At 40.6% G+C, this 19,754-nt stretch overlaps 1 protein-coding gene across 3 annotated transcripts in view; it reads left to right on the top strand.

Annotated features, from left to right (window-relative positions):
• Positions 1–19,754, top strand: part of ncam1b (neural cell adhesion molecule 1b) — a 105,331-nt gene that overhangs the window by 42,683 nt on the left and 42,894 nt on the right. For all 3 annotated transcript variants that reach the window (XM_058414221.1, XM_058414220.1, XM_058414222.1), the window contains exons 2-9: positions 8,436–8,510; positions 9,444–9,653; positions 10,339–10,482; positions 10,691–10,828; positions 12,782–12,899; positions 13,487–13,656; positions 13,746–13,888; positions 14,027–14,050. In XM_058414221.1, the coding sequence (XP_058270204.1) occupies positions 8,436–8,510; positions 9,444–9,653; positions 10,339–10,482; positions 10,691–10,828; positions 12,782–12,899; positions 13,487–13,656; positions 13,746–13,888; positions 14,027–14,050 (1,022 nt within the window). The remainder of the gene's footprint in view (positions 1–8,435; positions 8,511–9,443; positions 9,654–10,338; positions 10,483–10,690; positions 10,829–12,781; positions 12,900–13,486; positions 13,657–13,745; positions 13,889–14,026; positions 14,051–19,754) is intronic.

The raw sequence follows: 19,754 nt of genomic DNA, 5'->3' as shown, positions 1-19,754 counted from the left end.
TCTGAGCTGCATACTGGGGAGGCTGAGTATGTCTGGATGAGATAAATGAGGCCAGGCTTTGCTCAAATTTGCAACAGCAACCTTGTAATAAGAGCGAAGCAATTAAAATATCTGAAACCGGTACATCTTTCTGCTTTCTGCTGAGAGTGCTGCTGAATTCTCAAATCTGATTGGCCAGAAAGTTTCTATAGCAGCAGCTTAGACAATAGTGAGACAGTCTTTCTAAAGAGATAACTTTGCTGTTGCTCCACAATTTAACAATAAAGAGATTTCTTTCACAATCCACATCATTGTAATTGTAACCGTAAAAGATTTTTTTTTTATCTGCAGCTAAAATTGTAACTTTTGTAATATTGCTTTGATATAATGGCAATAATATACTGCAGTATGTGGTAGTTTGGTGAATCACTGATGCAGTGAGTCTCTGAGTTGGTGAGTCACTGATCCAGTGAGTGAGTGACTGAGTCAGTGATTTGGTGAGTCACTGACCCATTGAGTCTGTGAGTGGAAGAGTCACTGATCCAGTGAGTGAGTGACTGAGTCAGTGATTTGGTGAGTCACTGACCCATTGAGTCTGTGAGTGGAAGAGTCACTGATCCAGTGAGTGAGTGACTGAGTCAGTGAGTTGGTGAGTCACTGACCCATTGAGTCTGTGAGTGGAAGAGTCACTGATCCAGTGAGTGAGTGACTGAGTCAGTGAGTTGGTGAGTCACTGACCCATTGAGTCTGTGAGTGGAAGAGTCACTGATCCAGTGAGTGAGTGACTGAGTCAGTGAGTTGGTGAGTCACTGACCCATTGAGTCTGTGAGTGGAAGAGTCACTGATCCAGTGAGTGAGTGACTGAGTCAGTGAGTTGGTGAGTCACTGATCCATTGAGTCAGTGACTGAGTCAGTGAGTGAATGAGCCACTGATTTAGTGAGTGAGTTAGTTAGTAGGTGAATCACCGATCCAGTGAGTGAGTGGGTGAGTCACTGATCCATTGAGTCCATTGAGTCAGTGACTGGAGTGGATGAGTCGCTGATTCAGTGAGTGAGTGATTGAGTCAGTTACTAGGTGAGTCACTGATCAAATGAGTGAGTGAGTGAATGGGTGAGTCACTGATCAAGTGAGTGGGTCAGTCGCTGATCAAGTGAGTGAGTGAGTGAATGGGTGAGTCGCTGATCAAGTGAGTGAGTGAGTGAATGGGTGAGTCGCTGATCAAGTGAGTGGGTGAGTCGCTGATCAAGTGAGTGAGTGAGTGAGTCGCTGATCAAGTGAATGGGTGAGTCGCTGATCAAGTGAGTGAGTGAGTGAATGGGTGAGTCGCTGATCAAGTGAGTGGGTCAGTCGCTGATCAAGTGAGTGAGTGAGTGAATGGGTGAGTCGCTGATCAAGTGAGTGAGTGAGTGAATGGGTGAGTCGCTGATCAAGTGAGTGAGTGAGTGAATGGGTGAGTCGCTGATCAAGTGAGTGAGTGAGTGAATGGGTGAGTCGCTGATCAAGTGAGTGAGTGAGTGAATGGGTGAGTCGCTGATCAAATGAGTGAGTGAGTGAATGGGTGAGTCGCTGATCAAGTGAGTGAGTGAGTGAATGGGTGAGTCACTGATCAAGTGAGTGAGTGAGTGAATGGGTGAGTCACTGATCAAATGAGTGAGTGAGTGAATGGGTGAGTCGCTGATCAAGTGAGTGAGTGAGTGAATGGGTGAGTCACTGATCAAATGAGTGAGTGAGTGAATGGGTGAGTCACTGATCAAGTGAGTGGGTGAGTCGCTGATCAAGTGAATGGGTGAGTCGCTGATCGAGTGAGTGAGTGAGTGAATGGGTGAGTCGCTGATCAAGTGAGTGGGTCAGTCGCTGATCAAGTGAGTGAGTGAGTGAGTGGGTGAGTCGCTGATCGAGTGAGTGAGTGAGTGAATGGGTGAGTCGCTGATCAAGTGAGTGGGTCAGTCGCTGATCAAGTGAGTGAGTGAGTGAGTGGGTGAGTCGCTGATCAAGTGAGTGAGTGAGTGAGTGGGTGAGTCGCTGATCAAGTGAGTGAGTGAGTGAGTGGGTGAGTCGCTGATCAAGTGAGTGAGTGAGTGAGTGGGTGAGTCGCTGATCAAGTGAGTGAGTGAGTGAATGGGTGAGTCGCTGATCAAGTGAGTGAGTGAGTGAATGGGTGAGTCGCTGATCAAGTGAGTGAGTGAGTGAATGGGTGAGTCGCTGATCAAGTGAGTGAGTGAGTGAATGGGTGAGTCACTGATCAAGTGAGTGGGTGAGTCGCTGATCAAGTGAGTGAGTGAGTGGGTGAGTGAGTGAGTCAGTGAGTGGGTAAGTTACTGAGAGAGTCACTGATCCAGTGAGTGGGTGAATCATTGAGTGGGTGAGTGAGATATTTGACATCAGTTCCACCTCTGTAAAACAATGTTATAAAGTGTTACAATTGCGACTGACCCTTATGAACCGACTCATAATAGACCATCCAGATTGGTGAAAACAGTAATATAACAATTCTGACTTCCATTTTTGCTCACTCGAACCTTCAGAACTGAGTGCCCTGGGTTTTTTTTAACATTCCTCAACAGTTGACATTATCATTTCACCATCAGGGTCAGCATTATTGACAAAATGTCCCCTTGTCATGTTGTGGCATTTACGACAAAATTGAAAGAGAGATTTGTTTAGTTTATGAAGGTCTGCCGCAGCCGTCACTTAGAGTCAGAGCCTTAAGACCACTTCTGTCATTTTCATATCTGCTGTATAGTACTTTAAATGAAGAAGCCTTATGAAAATAATTAATGACAATCTGTGACAGTGTTTTTCCCGCTGCATTCGTTCTTTTCGCTTAGTACACACAGTACTATAGGTCTGACTAATAACTGTGTCAAGACACAATAAATAGCTTTTCCACAAAAACAACACATTAGCAGCAGTATTGACCGAATGTGCTGACTTAATTGTACTTGGCCCAGCTTCCCCTTCATATGCTTTATTAAATTACTCTCAAAGTCTGAAAGCCACAGAGCACCCACCTGGGCACAGATCATGTTCTCCCACCCTTTCCATTCTTTTTTTTTTTTTTTTACAAGTGTCTCTTCGGGTCAAACAAAGGAATGAAAAATGTTACGCTGTCTGCACAGGTTTTGAGCCAAGCCGGACCGGATTTTATTTTGCTTTGATTGAAATATTGATCTGCATGGCTTTATATTTCTCTGCAGTCTGTCTTTCACTGGATTGCCTGCAGGCATTTACTAAAAGTCAGTGCATATCATTCATCATTTTCACACGTACTCTGCTTTTCTTCTTGTTTTCAGATTTATTTTGCCAATTTGGAATGAAGTAGTCATATATTTCGGACTCTTGTAAATGCCGCATGGCGGTACAGCAGGTAGTCTCAGACTTTCAGGTATTGATCTCAGCTTAGTGTTGTGCATGCGGTTCATCTGAGTTTTCCTCCCAGCTTCTGATAACATGGCTATGTTAGCTGTCTTTGAGAGTGTGTGTGTACATGTAATGTGTCTTCGAATGGACAATCTAGGGCGTAAATGTTCCCGGAATAGACTCCAGATCGACCTTGACCTGGATAAAGTGCCTACTGATGATGAATGAATGCAGAAATGTTAAATAAATTCGTTAGTTGTGCTTCGTGAAACAATATTCAGTATCATTTTTTTTTGTCTAATTGCTTCGTTTCCATTGGTGGATGATTCCTCATAGGTTTTCTACATTACTCCAAACAGCTACATTTCTGCCACATTATTGGATCAGTGGGAAAAAAATAAACAGTAATTACACTACAGATGTTACACAACAAAACAGCTTTCATTATCTTGACTGGGCATAAAGATTAAAAATGAATGACTCACTGAGTTAATCATATTAACGAACACCTGTCATGTTTGCCGAGGTGTTCTGCATGACCGACTTCATTCCCTTGACGTTGGATGCGGACACGTGATTGTAGTGTCTGACTGATGATTTTGATCAGGTCTGATAAGCACAATTAGACAATTGTGTGGCGATCTGTGAAAAAACCACAAACCCCCCCCCCTGAATTCTGGAAAACAGGTTTTGATACATTATATTACCAAAAGTTTTGGGACACCCCTTCAAATCATTGGAATCAGGTGTTGTTTTTCAGGGGTTGGGCTCGGCCCCTTAGTTACTGTAAAAGGAACTCGTAATGCTTCAGTATACCAAGACATTTTGGACAATTTCATGCTCCCAACTTTGTGGGAACAGTTTGGGGATGACCCCTTCCTGTTCCAACATGACTGCACACCAGTGCACAAAGCAAGGTCCATAAAGACATGGATGAGTGAGTTTGGTGTGGAGGAACTTGACTGACCTGCACCACAACCTGATAGAACACCTTTGGGATGAATTAGAGTGGAAACTGTGAGCCAGGCCTTCTCGTCCAACATCAGTGCCTGACCTCACAAATGCGCTTCTAAAGGAATGGTCAAAAATTCTCATAAACACACTCCTAAACCTTTTGGAAAGCCTTCCCAGAAGAGTTGAAGCTGTTTTACCTGCAAAGGGCGGGACAACTCCATATTACATTCATGTGCATGTAAAGGCGGCTGTTCCAAAACTTTTGGCAATATAGTGTATTTGTTATGAGTCTTATATAGTTTAAAAAACTGTCTTGGAAATCTTATTGAGGCTTCTTTCTAACATTGTGCATCATTTATTAATGTGTTATTCTCATTCTATGGGAAGCCGTGCCTCAGTGAGCAAGGTTGCAGGTTACTGACCACTTGGTCAAGAGTTCAAGCCCAAACATGGCCATCTGCCACTGTTGGGCCTTTAAGCAAGGCCCTTAATCCACTTTGCTTCAGGGTGATACATTAAAGCTGACCGTGTGCTCTGACCCAAGCATTCTAACAAGCAAAGCAAAAAAAGAATTTTACTGTGCCTTAATGTCTCTGTGACAAAAAACCCCTTGTTTTCATAAGCCAAGCTGAACTAAAAGTTTCCGTTTATTTCAATGTTTGTTTTTATGTTAATGGATGTTAAATGTTAAATCACCCGTAAATATCTGGACACGTGCACAACACGGCTGATTTGCATTTCTCGACTCTGACACAACTCCATAAAAGGCAAGGTTCACACTACTCAGCTGAAACGAGAAGTAAGCAACAGAACCGATTCTGGAGATGGATTACAGAAAAGCTGACTTAGATGTAAATTAAGTGAGGAGAAAAGGAAATGAAATTCATAAAAACATGAAATTTAATGTCTCTGGGAGTGCTGTGCACTCCGTAAGCATCACACAGGGAAAAAATTTGAATAATAACACACTAGGAAGGATATAACACATGCAGCTTGAGACGTACCTGATTTATCTCTAATCAACCAAAAAAATGAGCCACGGATGTATGTTTAATGGAAACACTGTTTTCATATTTAATATTTCTTTTGTTTATGCCTTGAATGAGAATCAACCGGGTTTCACAAAAGTCCTTGTGTAATTTACGTACACTATATTGCCAAAAGTATTCGCTCACCCATCCAAATAATCAGAATCAGGTGTTCCAATCACTTCCATGGCCACAGGTGTATAAAATCAAGCACCTAGGCATGCAGACTGTTTTTACAAACATTTGTGAAAGAATGGGTCGCTCTCAGGAGCTCAGTGAATTCCAGCGTGGAACTGTGATAGGATGCCACCTGTGCAACAAATCCAGTCGTGAAATTTCCTCACTCCTAAATATTCCACAGTCAACTGTCAGCTGTATTATAAGAACGTGGAAGTGTTTGGGAACGACAGCAACTCAGCCACGAAGTGGTAGGCCACGTAAACTGACGGAGCGGGGTCAGCGGATGCTGAGGCGCATAGTGCGAAGAGGTCGCCAACTTTCTGCAGAGTCAATCGCTACAGACCTCCAAACTTCATGTGGCCTTCAGATTAGCTCAAGAACAGTGCGCAGAGAGCTTCATGGAATGGGTTTCCACGGCCGAGCAGCTGCATCCAAGCCATACATCACCAAGTGCAATGCAAAGCGTCGGATGCAGTGGTGTAAAGCACGCCGCCACTGGACTCTAGAGCAGTGGAGACGCGTTCTCTGGAGTGACGAATCGCGCTTCTCCATCTGGCAATCTGATGGACGAGCCTGGGTTTGGCGGTTGCCAGGAGAACGGTACTTGTCTGACTGCATTGTGCCAAGTGTAAAGTTTGGTGGAGGGGGGATTATGGTGTGGGGTTGTTTTTCAGGAGCTGGGCTTGGCCCCTTAGTTCCAGTGAAAGGAACTCTGAATGCTTCAGCATACCAAGACATTTTGGACAATTCCATGCTCCCAACTTTGTGGGAACAGTTTGGAGCTGGCCCCTTCCTCTTCCAACATGACTGTGCACCAGTGCACAAAGCAAGGTCCATAAAGACATGGATGAGTGAGTTTGGTGTGGAGGAACTTGACTGGCCTGCACAGAGTCCTGACCTCAACCCGATAGAACACCTTTGGGATGAATTAGAGCGGAAACTGAGAGCCAGGCCTTCTCGTCCAACATCAGTGTGTGACCTCACAAATGTGCTTCTGGAAGAATGGTCAAAAATTCCCATAAACACACTCCTAAACCTTGTGGACAGCCTTCCCAGAAGAGTTGATGCTGTTTTAGCTGCAAAGGGTGGACCGATGTCATATTGAACCCTATGGATTAGGAATGGGATGTCACTTAAGTTCATATGCGAGTCAAGGCAGGTGAGCGAATACTTTTGGCAATATAGTGTATGTACACAGATCAGGCACTGCTTACACTTACTCCTCATCATGGCACCTGTTAGTGGGTGGGATATATTAGGCAGCAAGTGAACATTTTGTCCTCAGAGTTGATGTGTTAGAAGCAGGAATAATGGGCAAGCGTAAGAATTTGAGCGAGTTTGACCAAAAGGGCCAAATTGTGATGGCTAGACCACTGGATCAGAGCATCTCCAAAACTGGGGTGTTCCTGGTCTGCAGTGGTCAGTATCTATCAAAAGTATCCTTTAAATCAGATACCACAGCACACCTTCAGGGATCTAGTGGAGTCCATGCCTCGACAGGTCAGGGCTGTTTTGGCAGCAAAAGGGGGACCAACACAATATTAGGCAGGTGGTCATTCTGTTATGCCTGATCAGAGTAATCCATACATAAAGCTGCAGCAACTCTTTGTGTTTCATATGATTTGAAGCCGATTAGTTGCGTTACATTTACACACACTGAGGAGCATGAGTAGAAATACAATTAATCTGTTTGTATCCAGCTTGATTAAAGAGACCTGGTGTCTTGGCTGTCTGCCTGCGAAGGTTATGTTTGGTTAAAAGCCAGTTTAACAAATGCAGTCTGTCGGCTTAAAGACTTCTAAACCTCTTGTTTTGTGTAGTTTTTTGGATAGCTACATGCCACAGAATGGATTTCGTAATCGATTTCAACTTGGAATCGGATCCTGACCCGTCTCTGAAAACGTCTGTGATGCTTTATCATCATCATCATCATCATCATCATCAAAACAGAGAAGAGCTTTTACACATCCTGTAATCAAGACATACATTACAAGAAATTTAACTGTGGATGATGATCATTAAAGTGATAACTTGTCAAATGTAAACTATATAGAATTATTCTCAACAATCTTTCTCCATTTTCATTCATTTGGAGATAAAGGCCAGAACTTTGCCTCTTTTATAACGGCTTCTCACACTCGAAACTATTTTCCCTGAATGATTATAAACTCCAAGTTAACAGATTCCTGGGTTATTTTATTTCACACTGTTCACACTTTACCCAGGTTAACAAAACATAATCCTGGCTGTTAATAATCTGATGTTTCACATAATACAATCCTGAACCCTGGATTAATTTTCTTATTTGCATATCTGCATCATCAACAGTCATGATTATATAAGTACAGTGTGCTACCACTTGCATTTTTGCCAAAAAAAAGTAGGGGTAAGGGTTACAGTAGTCTGCCATTCTGCCCCATAGCAGGTTTTCAAGCAGGTAATTTCCTTAAAAAATCAGTTATTTCCAATTGTGCCATTGTTTGTTCTGAATAGAGTTTATAACTGTTCCTTATTCCATAACTATTCCTTAAACTCTCCTATTAGCTCCAAATGACACTATTTTACCAACACATGGGCTTTCTGTGATACCAGGTACACGCTGTTCAATATCTAATTGTGTGTCTGTTGCTAAGCATCTAGCTGTAATGTCTAGCATCTAGCATCCTTTCACACTGTAATGGTTTGGAACCGCAATGCGAGGTTAACACTGCGAAAGTGGCAGGGTTTCATGACCCCGGGGTGAAAAGCAGCAGGGTTACAAGCTGAGTTTATTTATGCAGCAACATATTTCATTTCAGGAAAGTCTATCGTTTTTTTCAGAACTGCATATAAGAAAATGTCACCTTTGGACCGTGTGAAAGGTTTTCCCCCCAGACCACCAGACAATTATGTAAAAATAACAACTTACGTAAAATCTGTTCTTCTTTTTTCAGCTTCTCTACAAGTGAGCATTATACCTGCACAAGGAGAAGTCAGCGTCGGGGAGTCCAAGTTCTTTTTGTGTGAAGGTACGTTTTTTCGATTATTCTGAGTCTTCTAGGATGGAATAATGTTAATATTAATGCTAATATTGCTAATGATCGATTTGCTCACGTTTCTTTACGACGTACACACAGTCGCTATGGTGCAAACTTTATACACCTAATACACAACGATGGTGTTTTTGTTTATCATGAGCGATAGCTATATCGTGCATGTTAGTTCTGTTTATTTATTAATAGATCACATGACAGTAACATGTCTGTAGACGGTGTCTGAGCTAAGAACTCAATCATTTCCCTAAAACCCCTGGATGTGTCTCTTCTAGTTAAGTTAAACTAGTTTAATTTTGGCATGTAATGAAAGAAAAGACTGAACTTTTTGTGGAGGATCTTTATAGTGACGATATGTCGATTTGAATGGGATATACAATATATATTACTTGGGGTTATAATTGTGAAAAATGGGCAAGTGTAAGGATTTGAGCGAGTTTGACAAAGTGTGATGGCTAGACGACTGGATCAGAGCATCTCCAAAACTGCAGCTCTTGTGGGGTGTTCCCGGTCTGCAGCGGTCAGTATCTATCAAAAGTGGTCCAAGGAAGGAACAGTGGTGGACCGGTGACAGGGTCATGGGTGACCAAGGCTCATTAATACACGTGGGGAGAGAAGTCTGGCGTGATCCATGTGATCTGATTTAACAGGCGAGCTACTGTTGCTCAGATTGCTGAAGAAGTTAATGCTGGTTCTTATAGAAAGGTGTCAGAATACACAGTGCATGACGGGGCAGGACTGTTTTGGCAGCAAAAGGGGATCAATACAATATTAGGCAGGTGGTCATAATGTTATGCCTGGTCAGTCTATATCTCACAGTGCATTGAGTTTTATATTAGGTGAATTCGTTTACACATGTTGTGTTAATTGTTCTGGGTTTTAAACATGGTGCCTTCTGCTCTGGCGTAGTTGTCGGGGCAGTGAAGGGAATCGACTGGATCTCACCGAGCGGAGAGAAGATCGAATCCAGCAGGCAGGACATCACGGTGATCCGCAGCGACGAGACCTCCTCTACGCTCACTATCTACAATGCAAACGCTGATAACGCCGGCACTTACAAGTGTGTAGCCAACAGCGGAGAGCAGCAAGCTGAGGCTACAGTGAACGTGAAGATATACCGTACGGCTAGTTCCATTTTTCACTTCAGCTCTCCTAGATGCAAGACCTTTCCCACTATATTGTCAAATATATTCTATTATATCATCCTCGTTGCCAGTTATCTGTAATGTCAACAATAGTAGCGCAAATAGATACACAAATCCTCTCAGCTGGTTGATAGCAGACATCTGTGTGTACGGGTTGGAATTCAAATCAGGGATAATCGGATGAAAAATTTCTTATTATTCAGTCACTTCTGTGTAAATAAGAACCTTTTTATTCACTTCTTATTTCTAATATTTAGACAGTAACTTCTTGAACATTAGCTCTGTATTACATCAGTGGATTTATAAACAAAACCTGCACATTATGTTTCCTGCTGGAAAATTTATTTTAATAGATTTCCATATATTTTAAAAGAACACTAAAAACAGATAATTATTATTAGTCATGCTTGCTGTGGACTTTAAGTTTTTAAACAAAATACAAAAAGTAGCCCTAAAAGTTTTTTTTTTATTATTATTAATTAATTAATTAATTATTTAAATAATATTTATAAATATTTTTTAAATAATATATTTTTTAAAATATTTTATTTTTTAAACAGTACAGAGGTGCAAACCATTTTTATTTTTAAAATATTTAAAAAAAAAATAGTATTATTTTTTTTTAAAATATATAATTATGTGTATTTTTTCTCCTGCAGAAAAAATCACCTTTAAAAACGCCACATCGCCACAAGAGTTCACCGAAGGGGACGATGCCGTTATCATATGTGACGTGATTAGCTCCCCACCTCCCACTATCACATGGAAACACAAAAGGGCAAAAATCCAGTTTGATAAAGATGGTAGGACCCGGTCTGATTAATTTATTTATTTATTTACTTGTTTATTTATTTATTTAAACAGCTGTAATTACTTCTGATTGCTTTTTCCATCCTGTTTTTGCTTCTAAACCAGAAAAAAGAAAACCAAAGCAAATAATGTATTATTGACAGAGACGGGTATTCTCCTAAAATAGGTTGTCACTACAAATCATTTTTTCCGCCTTCACAGTTCGATTTAAGACTCTGGATAACAACCACCTGCAGATCAGAGGGATCAGGAAGTCGGATGAAGGAGTGTACACCTGCGAGGCTCGCATTATGGCTCGAGGCGAGATTGACTTCCGTGATATCAGAGTTGTAGTGAACGGTGAGCTCTCGGTGCTTCTTATTTGCGCTTTTAATGATTCGGGGCTAAATTGCTTTTTGTCACATTCGCTATTCGACCTAGACGCTCATTATAACGATTTTGGTCTGAATGGAGTAATTTACTGCTGAGTCTTCTATAAAATAAAAAAAAAAATCTGCAAGAGACGTTGGCCTGGCGTAACAGAGCACAGAGACGAAGCACAGCAAATACAAGAGACAAAAAAGGTTTCTTGTCTAGCAATAAATGCTCCATGTATTAAATGTTTGCAGAAGCTTTCTGTTTTACTTTGATACTCGGAGTGCTGAAGGAAGGCTCTTCATCTCGTTCTTTCTTTCTATCTCCCCCTCCCCCCCACCCCGCATTATAGATCAACAGTGGAAGACTTAACTCCTATTTCCAGTTGAAGTATTCGGTACTAAATATACACAGTAATATTTATGAGCCGCATAACAACGGGAGAGTTTTATAAGCGCTGCATTTTAACGGCTGTCACAAAAACACACATCAGACAAAAAGACATTTATAGTGGAAGCTGATGTCAGGACACGCTATTCTCTGCAGATTTACATGGTAGCTCTTCGCTGTTACTGTGAAATGCTCTAGAATTTTTTCAAATAAAGCTGAACTGATATAGTAAAATTTTCACATGTATTTGTAAAATTCATGCAAGCTTTTGCTTAAGCCGTTTTATTTTTTATTTTTTTTCTTAAAGCATTTACAAGGTTTAGATGCTACCGTGTTGAAAAATAATAATAATCGTAAATCATTACAAAGCATTTACCCAGAGGATCGTAATTCAGAGTTTAATTCAAAAGTTAACATCAGCATTTAGAAAGAAAAAGTTATTTATATTCATTATTGATATCTTTGTACAGGATTTTCCAAGAGTGCCTTTTGATAGTACACATATTTCACAAGTTTTTTAAAATAAGTATAAAGATTGCCTTTTAAGCCTGAAAAAAATGTGGGATAGAAAATATGGACTAATAAAGGAAGTAGTGTTTTTTTTTTCCTGTCAGGAATATCAATAAATAATAAATAAAATAAGACAAACAATATAAAAATAAATAAATGTCAAACAATATGTGATTGTTATATGATATCGTTTATGAATGACAAGAAAAGGCAAGCATTAAAATAAAAATAGAAAAAATGAATAGCAGCCTTTTACTATTTGAGCCATTACATTTAAAACCACTGACGTAATATTGATTATCTTGTTCAAGCGGTGGGATTTATTAGGCAGCAAGTAACGAGTCAGTTCTCAAAGTGTGTTGGAAGCAGGAAAAATGGGCAGTGTAAGGATCTCAGCGACTCTGACAAGGGTCAGGAACAGCAGGAATCGTGGGGTGATCCTGGTATGCGTTGGGTACCAAAAGGACGTACCGAAAGCGGTCCATGGAAGGACAAGCAGTGGACCAGTGACACGATCATAGACTTTCTAAGGCTCACCGATTTGCGTGGGGAGTGAAGGCGAGCCTGTCTGCTCCGACTGATCCCACAGAAGAGCTAGTGTAGCACAAATTGCTGAAAAGGTAAAGAGTAGAAAGCTGTCAGAACACACCGTGTATCACAGCATGCTGTGTATGAGGACATGGAGCTGACCGGTCAGAGTGCCTACGCTGATCCATGTCCACTACCAGCTATATGTCTTTAATTTGTATAGGAGTCATATCTTAATTTTTATTTCTTTTACATTTAGCTTCGTGTATGCTTAGAATGGAATTATGTAGGATTTTTTTTCTTTGTTATTGAGTCACATGCTACATAAATTGCATTCCGAATCGTTCGTAACCGAGACACGTTCTTATTAAAGCTTGTAACTCGTATGCAACTTGTCAGAATTGTCGCTATGTCAGAATTATACAATTCGAGCCTTCCTATGCGTGTGCAGATCAATTCAAAGAGAGCACAATGATGAGTGCACTTCATTTCTTTTTTCTTTCCCCTCAGTTGTTCCCACTATCAGAGTGCGACACGCCGAAGTGAACGCCACCGCCGATATTAACCACTCAGCCATGCTGGCCTGCGATGCAGACGGCTTCCCCGAACCCACAATCACATGGACGCGGTAAGCTCGTCTTCACCGTCTCCCAGAATCCTCCTGATGAAAGAGGGCTATTCATAAACCCCCCATCCAGCTTCCAGCCACTTCTCGCCACGGCGGGCGTGTGTTCTGATTAAGGGATCAAAGGCAAGCAGAGAAATCCTCTGAATAAAAGTAAAGAACGTTTGTGCACAACATGGCGGAGGGCAAGCAGGAGCACATCATTAGTAGTTTTGAAGCATGCTTATTCTCTTGGCAGCTTTCGTCTCCTGAGTGGAGCTCCCCGGGGAGGTTGTAAGGGAAGTGTAAAAATCTGGTCCACGCTTTTCAGACGGAGGTTGTGTTGTGTTTATTGCTTATTTGATGATGGGTAATGGCTAGGCTTCTATTGCCAAGAAAGGGCTGCTCAATCCCAAAGCCCTCGTTTTCACCCTTTCCACTCCAAAAAAAAAAAAAGAAGGATAATACTGTTATTTCAAGTGACTCGGAAACAAATGTAATGTTTTTCTTCTTCTTAAAGCACATGCTGAAAATTCTCAGAGGAACCTCTAAGTCTTTTCAGCAGGTTTGGCTTTTGGCTGTGTGTTGAGTTATTATATTATATTCGATAGTTCTCCCAGGAGCGAGGTTCTTCTAGAGAGCGGGAACAAGTACGGCTTCAATGAAGATGGCTCCGAGATCACAATAATGGATGTGAAGAAGTTGGATGAGGGAGATTACACCTGCATCGCCAGGAACAAAGCCGGGACGAGCGAAGAAGAAGTCAGCCTCCGAGTTTTCGGTAACTATTTAGCTTCACTCGGTAACTTTTACCATCCGTTGAAATTTTTATTATTTTTTTTAGCGATCTCTAAAATTATGTTTTGGTAGTGAAACCCAAAATCACCTACTTGGAAAACCAGACCACTACGGAAATGGAGGAGCAGATCAGGCTGACGTGCGAAGCCACGGGAGACCCTACACCCAGCATCGCGTGGAGCTTCGGTACGCACGTCTTCCCCGAAGAAGAACAGGTATTCATCCTTTCTTCTGCTGATGAATTCTCACTAAGACCCAGAGTCTTTCATCTCTGTTTAAAATGCATGCTGAGGTATACTGAGGTTGGAGCTACATTTGGCTGTGTTACACATAAGATTTGTTTCTGTCTACAGGAGCATCTAAAGAGGATTTATCAGGTATGAGATCAGAGCAGCAGGTACAGTAACTCAAATCTCTAGAAAGCTTACCGGAATCTTCCGAGATGTTTCATTAATCCCAGATTTTGGACAGAACACTGATAACTATCAGTCAAGGCGTCTGCTAAAGTTACTGCTGAAAAATTCATTTTCTTCCACTGTCCTAAAGCTACGATCATATCAGGGATTATGGAACGAAAATTAAAAAGATGTGTATGGCAAGGTCTCGTCATCGCAGCGGCTTTCACAACGATTGAAATTCTCACTAAACCCGGACTTAAATTTAAAATTGCATGGCACTTGAAGTCTTTTTGTGCCGCTATTATCACAGGGTTAATGTGACTTACACTACAGTATAATGCCAAAGGTTTTGGGACGTCTGCCTTTACATGCACATAAATGTAATATGGAGTTGTCCCGCCCTTTACAGCTATAACAGCTTCAACTCTTCTGGGAAGGCTTTCCACAAGCTTTAGGAGTGTGTTTATGGGAATTTTTCATCATTCCTCTAGAACAGTATTTGTGAGGTCAGGCACTGATGTTGGACGAGAAGGTCTGGCTCACAGTCTCCGCTCTAATTCATCCCAAAGGTGTTCTATCAGGTTGAGTTCAGGCCAGTCAAGTTCCTCCACACCAAACTCGCTCATCCATGTCTTTATGGACCTTGCTTTGTGCACTGGTGTGCAGTCATGTTGGAACAGGAAGGGGTCATCCCCAAACTGTTCCCACAAAAGACCAATAAATTGTCCAAAATGTCTTGGTATGAGGCTGAAGCATTAAGAGTTCCTTTCACTGGAACTAAGGGGCCGAGCCCAACCCCTGAAAAACAACACCTGAATTCAATGATTTGGAGGGGTGTCCCGAAACTTTTGGCAGTATAGTGTACCTTGCTTTTTTTCCCCTCTCATTTCCCACCCTATCATCATTCCCATCATGCAATCATGTGTTTGTAGGATGTCATTTACACTAGTGGCTCACAGAAAATGTGCACTATTTGTTTTATTGTTATTATTATTATTATTTTTATGGACGCACAGGGCACATTGTGCTTAGAGTGAAGCAAAAAACAATTAGAAGTGGTTTGTTTATTTATTTATTTATTTAGGCTTTTCTTTTTTGCTGGTTAGATTTTGTTTTGTTTTTTTGCAATGAGCGTAGAATAAATTTAACAACAAAAAAAAAAAAGTTAACTGCAAAAGGCAAGTGGCCATCTCGCTGCTAATTATTTTGCTGAACGTGTCACTCCTCTGTGGTCTCTCAAGCTGGCCATCCAAACTACGCACAACACCTACACAGTTGGTTAAAGTGGTGCTGCTCGCTGAAGCACTCATCATCAGCCCTGGTTTGGTAAAAGAAGACAAAAAAAATGATGCATTATTCTCTCAGTGTGATTTCAGTGCTTCAGCTTCATGTCGATCCCTGTGCACGGTCATGCGGCTTCCTTTCCCGAGTCTCTCCTAAGTAATATGACGTGAATATGAAATGGATTTTTTACGACGGTCTTTTAAAACTTGTCTGAAAGCTCTGCATGATGCATGCGATTGCCTGTTCACTCAGCTTTTTTAAAAAAAATTACACGCCCGGGTGCACAAAAATGACCTGTCAGATGTCTCCCTCTTTTTTTTTTCCCCCAGGCTTTTTAAAATGGATATTCTTCTCTCCCTCTAGGAGACCCTCAGCTCGTATCTCATCAGCTGTATTTGTGCTATTTGGTGCAATAAATGAGATGGTTTATAACTCTGCCGTATTTCTTCAGCCCTAGCCTGGTTAACAAGGGTCCCTGACAAATGAGAGGGCTGTAAAGGCAGTAGACTTGAAGAATTCTGGGGTAATAAAGCCTTGAGTATATGCATCAAGAGCTTGAGAAAACGAGGGGTTTCTGTGTGGGAACAAGAATTAATACATGAGCCACTTTCTTCTGGGTATTTTTTCTTTTTTTTGCTTTCTGCTATCTCTGCTGTGCTCCTCTGAGTCAACTTTTCCATGACTCACCTGTAAAACAGATTAGCGCCCGAAGTCAGACACATGGCATTAAATATTAAATCTAGCCAGAGATGGAGATAGCTCTGAAACGAGAGAGACATGTTTAAATTCTGCCTTTGAAAAGAGCAAGACATACAGAAACGATATCTCAGTAGCTCCAAGGTACTGTATTTCCTGTAAGCCTTTTTTTTTCTTTTTGGCCAACAAATATCTTCTTAACTAAGCGGCTCATAGAGCGGCTCATGTTTGCGGCAGATTCGATAAATGTCCGGATTATTCCTGTCCTCCGTCGTGGATCTGTCAGTCTGTCCTCTCACACCAGTGAGGTAAAACTCGGAACAATCCAGAAGGGAGAAGGAATCCTCTTACTCTGGTCTGTCTGATGAAATAAAGCTATTGATCCGGTTCTTTCTCTGCTTCTGACATCCAATCTGCAGTGTGCAATATTTCCTGCACCTCAGAAGCAACCCCCACTTCACCAGGAATGCATGAATGCATCTCTCTCCCAAGATGATTGATGATGGTATCCACATCTGCATGCAAGCTTCCTGAACGTTCTCCTGATTCTCAGCTCGCTGAATCTCGTGTAGATCGTCTTTTTCGCTGTACCGGTTTCATATTTCATGCTTGTTTACAGACGTCTTTGCGATGCCCAGACGGTGCTGTCTGTTCCTCTGATTAATTCAGAATTTTCTGTACATTATTGAACAGCCCCCACATGTTTCCAAGCCCTTTGCCAAATACCCTCATATGGAGTGCATTAGAGTCATTTTACATGACAAAGACCTTATTTAGGAAGAGAAAGCTTTAAGTGCTTTATCCTGGTCAGGGTTGAACTGGATATAAAGGCAAAAGATTCAGCTTGGATCGGGTTCCACACACTTTCACACACTTAATCACTCTAAGGGGCATTTTAGCGTAGCCAATCCACCTAATGGCGTACACTATGTTGCCAAAAGTTTTGGGACATCTGCCTTTACATGCACATGAATGTAATGTGGAATTGTACCTCCCTTTGCAGCTATAACACCTTTAAGTCTTCTGGGAAGACTTTCCACAAGGTTTAGGAGTGTGTTTATGGGAATTTTTGACCATTCCTCTAGAAGCGCATTTGTGAGGTCAGGCACTGATGCTGGATGAGAAGGTCTGGCTTACAGTCTCCGCTCTAATTCATCCCAAAGGTGTTCTCTTCGGTTGAGGTCAGGACTCTGTGCAGGCCAGTCAAGTTCCTCCACACCAAACTCCATGTCTTTATCTACCTTGCTTTGTGCACTGGTGTGCAGTCATGATGGAACAGGAAGGGGTCATCCCCAAAATGTTCCCACAAAACATGAAATTGTCCAAAATGTCTTGGTATGCTGAAGCATTAAGTGTTCCTTTCACTGGAACTAAGGGGTCAAGCCCAAACCCTGAAAAATACCTGAATTCAATGATTTGGAGGGGTGTCCCAAAACCTTTGGCAATATAGTGTATTTTTAGGATGTAGAAGGAAACCAAAGAATTGAGAGGAAACTCCAAACAGACAGGCAACACAACCCGCTGCACCAGTGTGTCGTGATTAATTATAAACTTACAGAAGCGTTGTATACTTATGCAGCCCTCAGGTGTCATCGGAATTATCTTAAATACCAGTTTCCTACTGGGAAGTTGCTTGTGAGGGATCCCTAAAGCCATAATTACATCTGGAAAACTCTGAGATATTGAGTTTCTGAGGTGGGAGGAGTCCTACACTTAAAAAAGCAGAGTTTCTGTACATAATGACAGGTTTTGTTTAATTGCAGCTACTTGTTAGTGCTTGCTGTTTTTGTTCATTTATAGACATGTATTTCAGCAACCCGTACTATGCATATTGTACGTTTTTACACCGTAAAAATTGACCAAAATTCCAATATCGTGATCAAGCTAGCTAAATGAGTTATATGTCTTATGGTGTCAAAATAACATTAGAAAAAAAGAAGAAATATGTACGAACGTTTAAAAACAAAGCATGTGAACACGCCAAACTCGTAATTACCACTTCAGGAGCGGGAAGTAGGATCATTCCGTTAGCAGCATTAGTTAGTAATTAAAGGTGTATTATTAGTAGATTGAGTAAATATTCTAGTATAGTGAATGTACCACATGCTTAGGATACTCTCCATGTGCTTGCTCTACATTGTTTCGGACTAAAGACGCGTCTACACTGTGAAATTCCAACTTGTCGTACTCTACGAGATGATCCCAGTGAGAATTTTGTACCAGATCGTGTGATAACGTCTTCTACATGTTGGAATAATCATTGACGTTAGATAGTTACTCCATACTGCAGCACAGGTTCAACTGGAACACATAAAAATAGTTTTTGTGTAACCCTACATCATCCTCCTTTGGTAGCTTTAAGAATTTTATCTTCTTTATATCTATATATATATATATATATATATATATATATATATATATATGTAAATATGTTTTTACATTGCCAGAACATTTGGTCACAGCTGAACAAATTATGCTTAGCAAAATCAGGGCAAATATACACTGTAAAGTAAACAGTTCTACTTGGAAGTAAAAATATCCTGGAATTTTTAAGGAATTTCATTTAGCGTTTCTTCACAAGCATATACACATATCTATTAATTACTGTACTAAATATTAGCTTAAAATTAAAGAGCAGGATAAAGTGAATACTTTAAAAGATCCTGACAGGATAAAGCAGTTACTTAAAATGCACTTTTGTTTATTATAGTGTAATAACGCATTTATTGTATTATTACAAAAATTAAAATAAGAAAAAAACAATAAAAATATTTATCTTTAAGTATACTTTCAAGATAGTTTAGAGTATAAGAAATTTGAACCTGGTAAAGTTGAAAACTAAACTTTACCCTGTTCCTAAACCTGACACATGATTAAAAACTATATAACTAACTAAACTAGCGCACTCACCTTCAACAACAACGACAACATAGATCCATTCCAAGTTGGCTAGTCAGTATAACAAAGTCCTTACTGTTAACTGATACACCAGATTTATTTAACAATAAGTATATATATATATATATATATATATATATATATATATATATATATATATATATATATAAGCCATGGAAAAATAGGAAAAATTAAAGGCAACATATTCGCTAGCTAATGAAAGGTTTTCAATTCAGACTGGTGGACGAATCATGTTAATAGAATAGTTATTATAATGCAGCGATAATGCAGCGAAGTTTTGTGTTATAACGTAACTTAAAATATCGTATTACAACGTAATAACAGTTTTTATGTAATAAAGATGTTACCATTGGCAAATTGTTGTCAGTTTTGGAGGTGACGCATTGCATCATCATTTTGTTTCCATCTCATTTCTACAGGATGATGAGATTTTTATCGTCTGTAGACTTCAGAATTTATTCTGTCTATACTGGAGATTGTTTTTTTTATCTATTCCTTAAAGACTTTTGTAGCAAACAGGTTAGAAGAGAGTCAGTTAGTGGATGTAAATGGCTTACCTGATACACAGCGCTGCATAATATCACTGGCTCCCGGCTCTTTCGGGATGCAACATGAAAGATCACCATCTCTATTAACATAACAAGCCAGCCTTTTTCGGTGAGCATGTCATCGTTTTTGTGAAGATTGTGTAGATCTGCATCCTCACACATGAAACACATGGCCAGTAAGTGGAATGCAGCTTTGCTTGGCTATTGATTTTCATCACACTTGCTTGTAACCTTTG

This window comes from Hemibagrus wyckioides, linkage group LG17 (assembly GCF_019097595.1).
Source record: "Hemibagrus wyckioides isolate EC202008001 linkage group LG17, SWU_Hwy_1.0, whole genome shotgun sequence".
NCBI classification, from domain to species: Eukaryota; Metazoa; Chordata; class Actinopteri; order Siluriformes; family Bagridae; genus Hemibagrus; species Hemibagrus wyckioides.
This window is presented reverse-complemented; position numbering and strand designations above follow the sequence as displayed.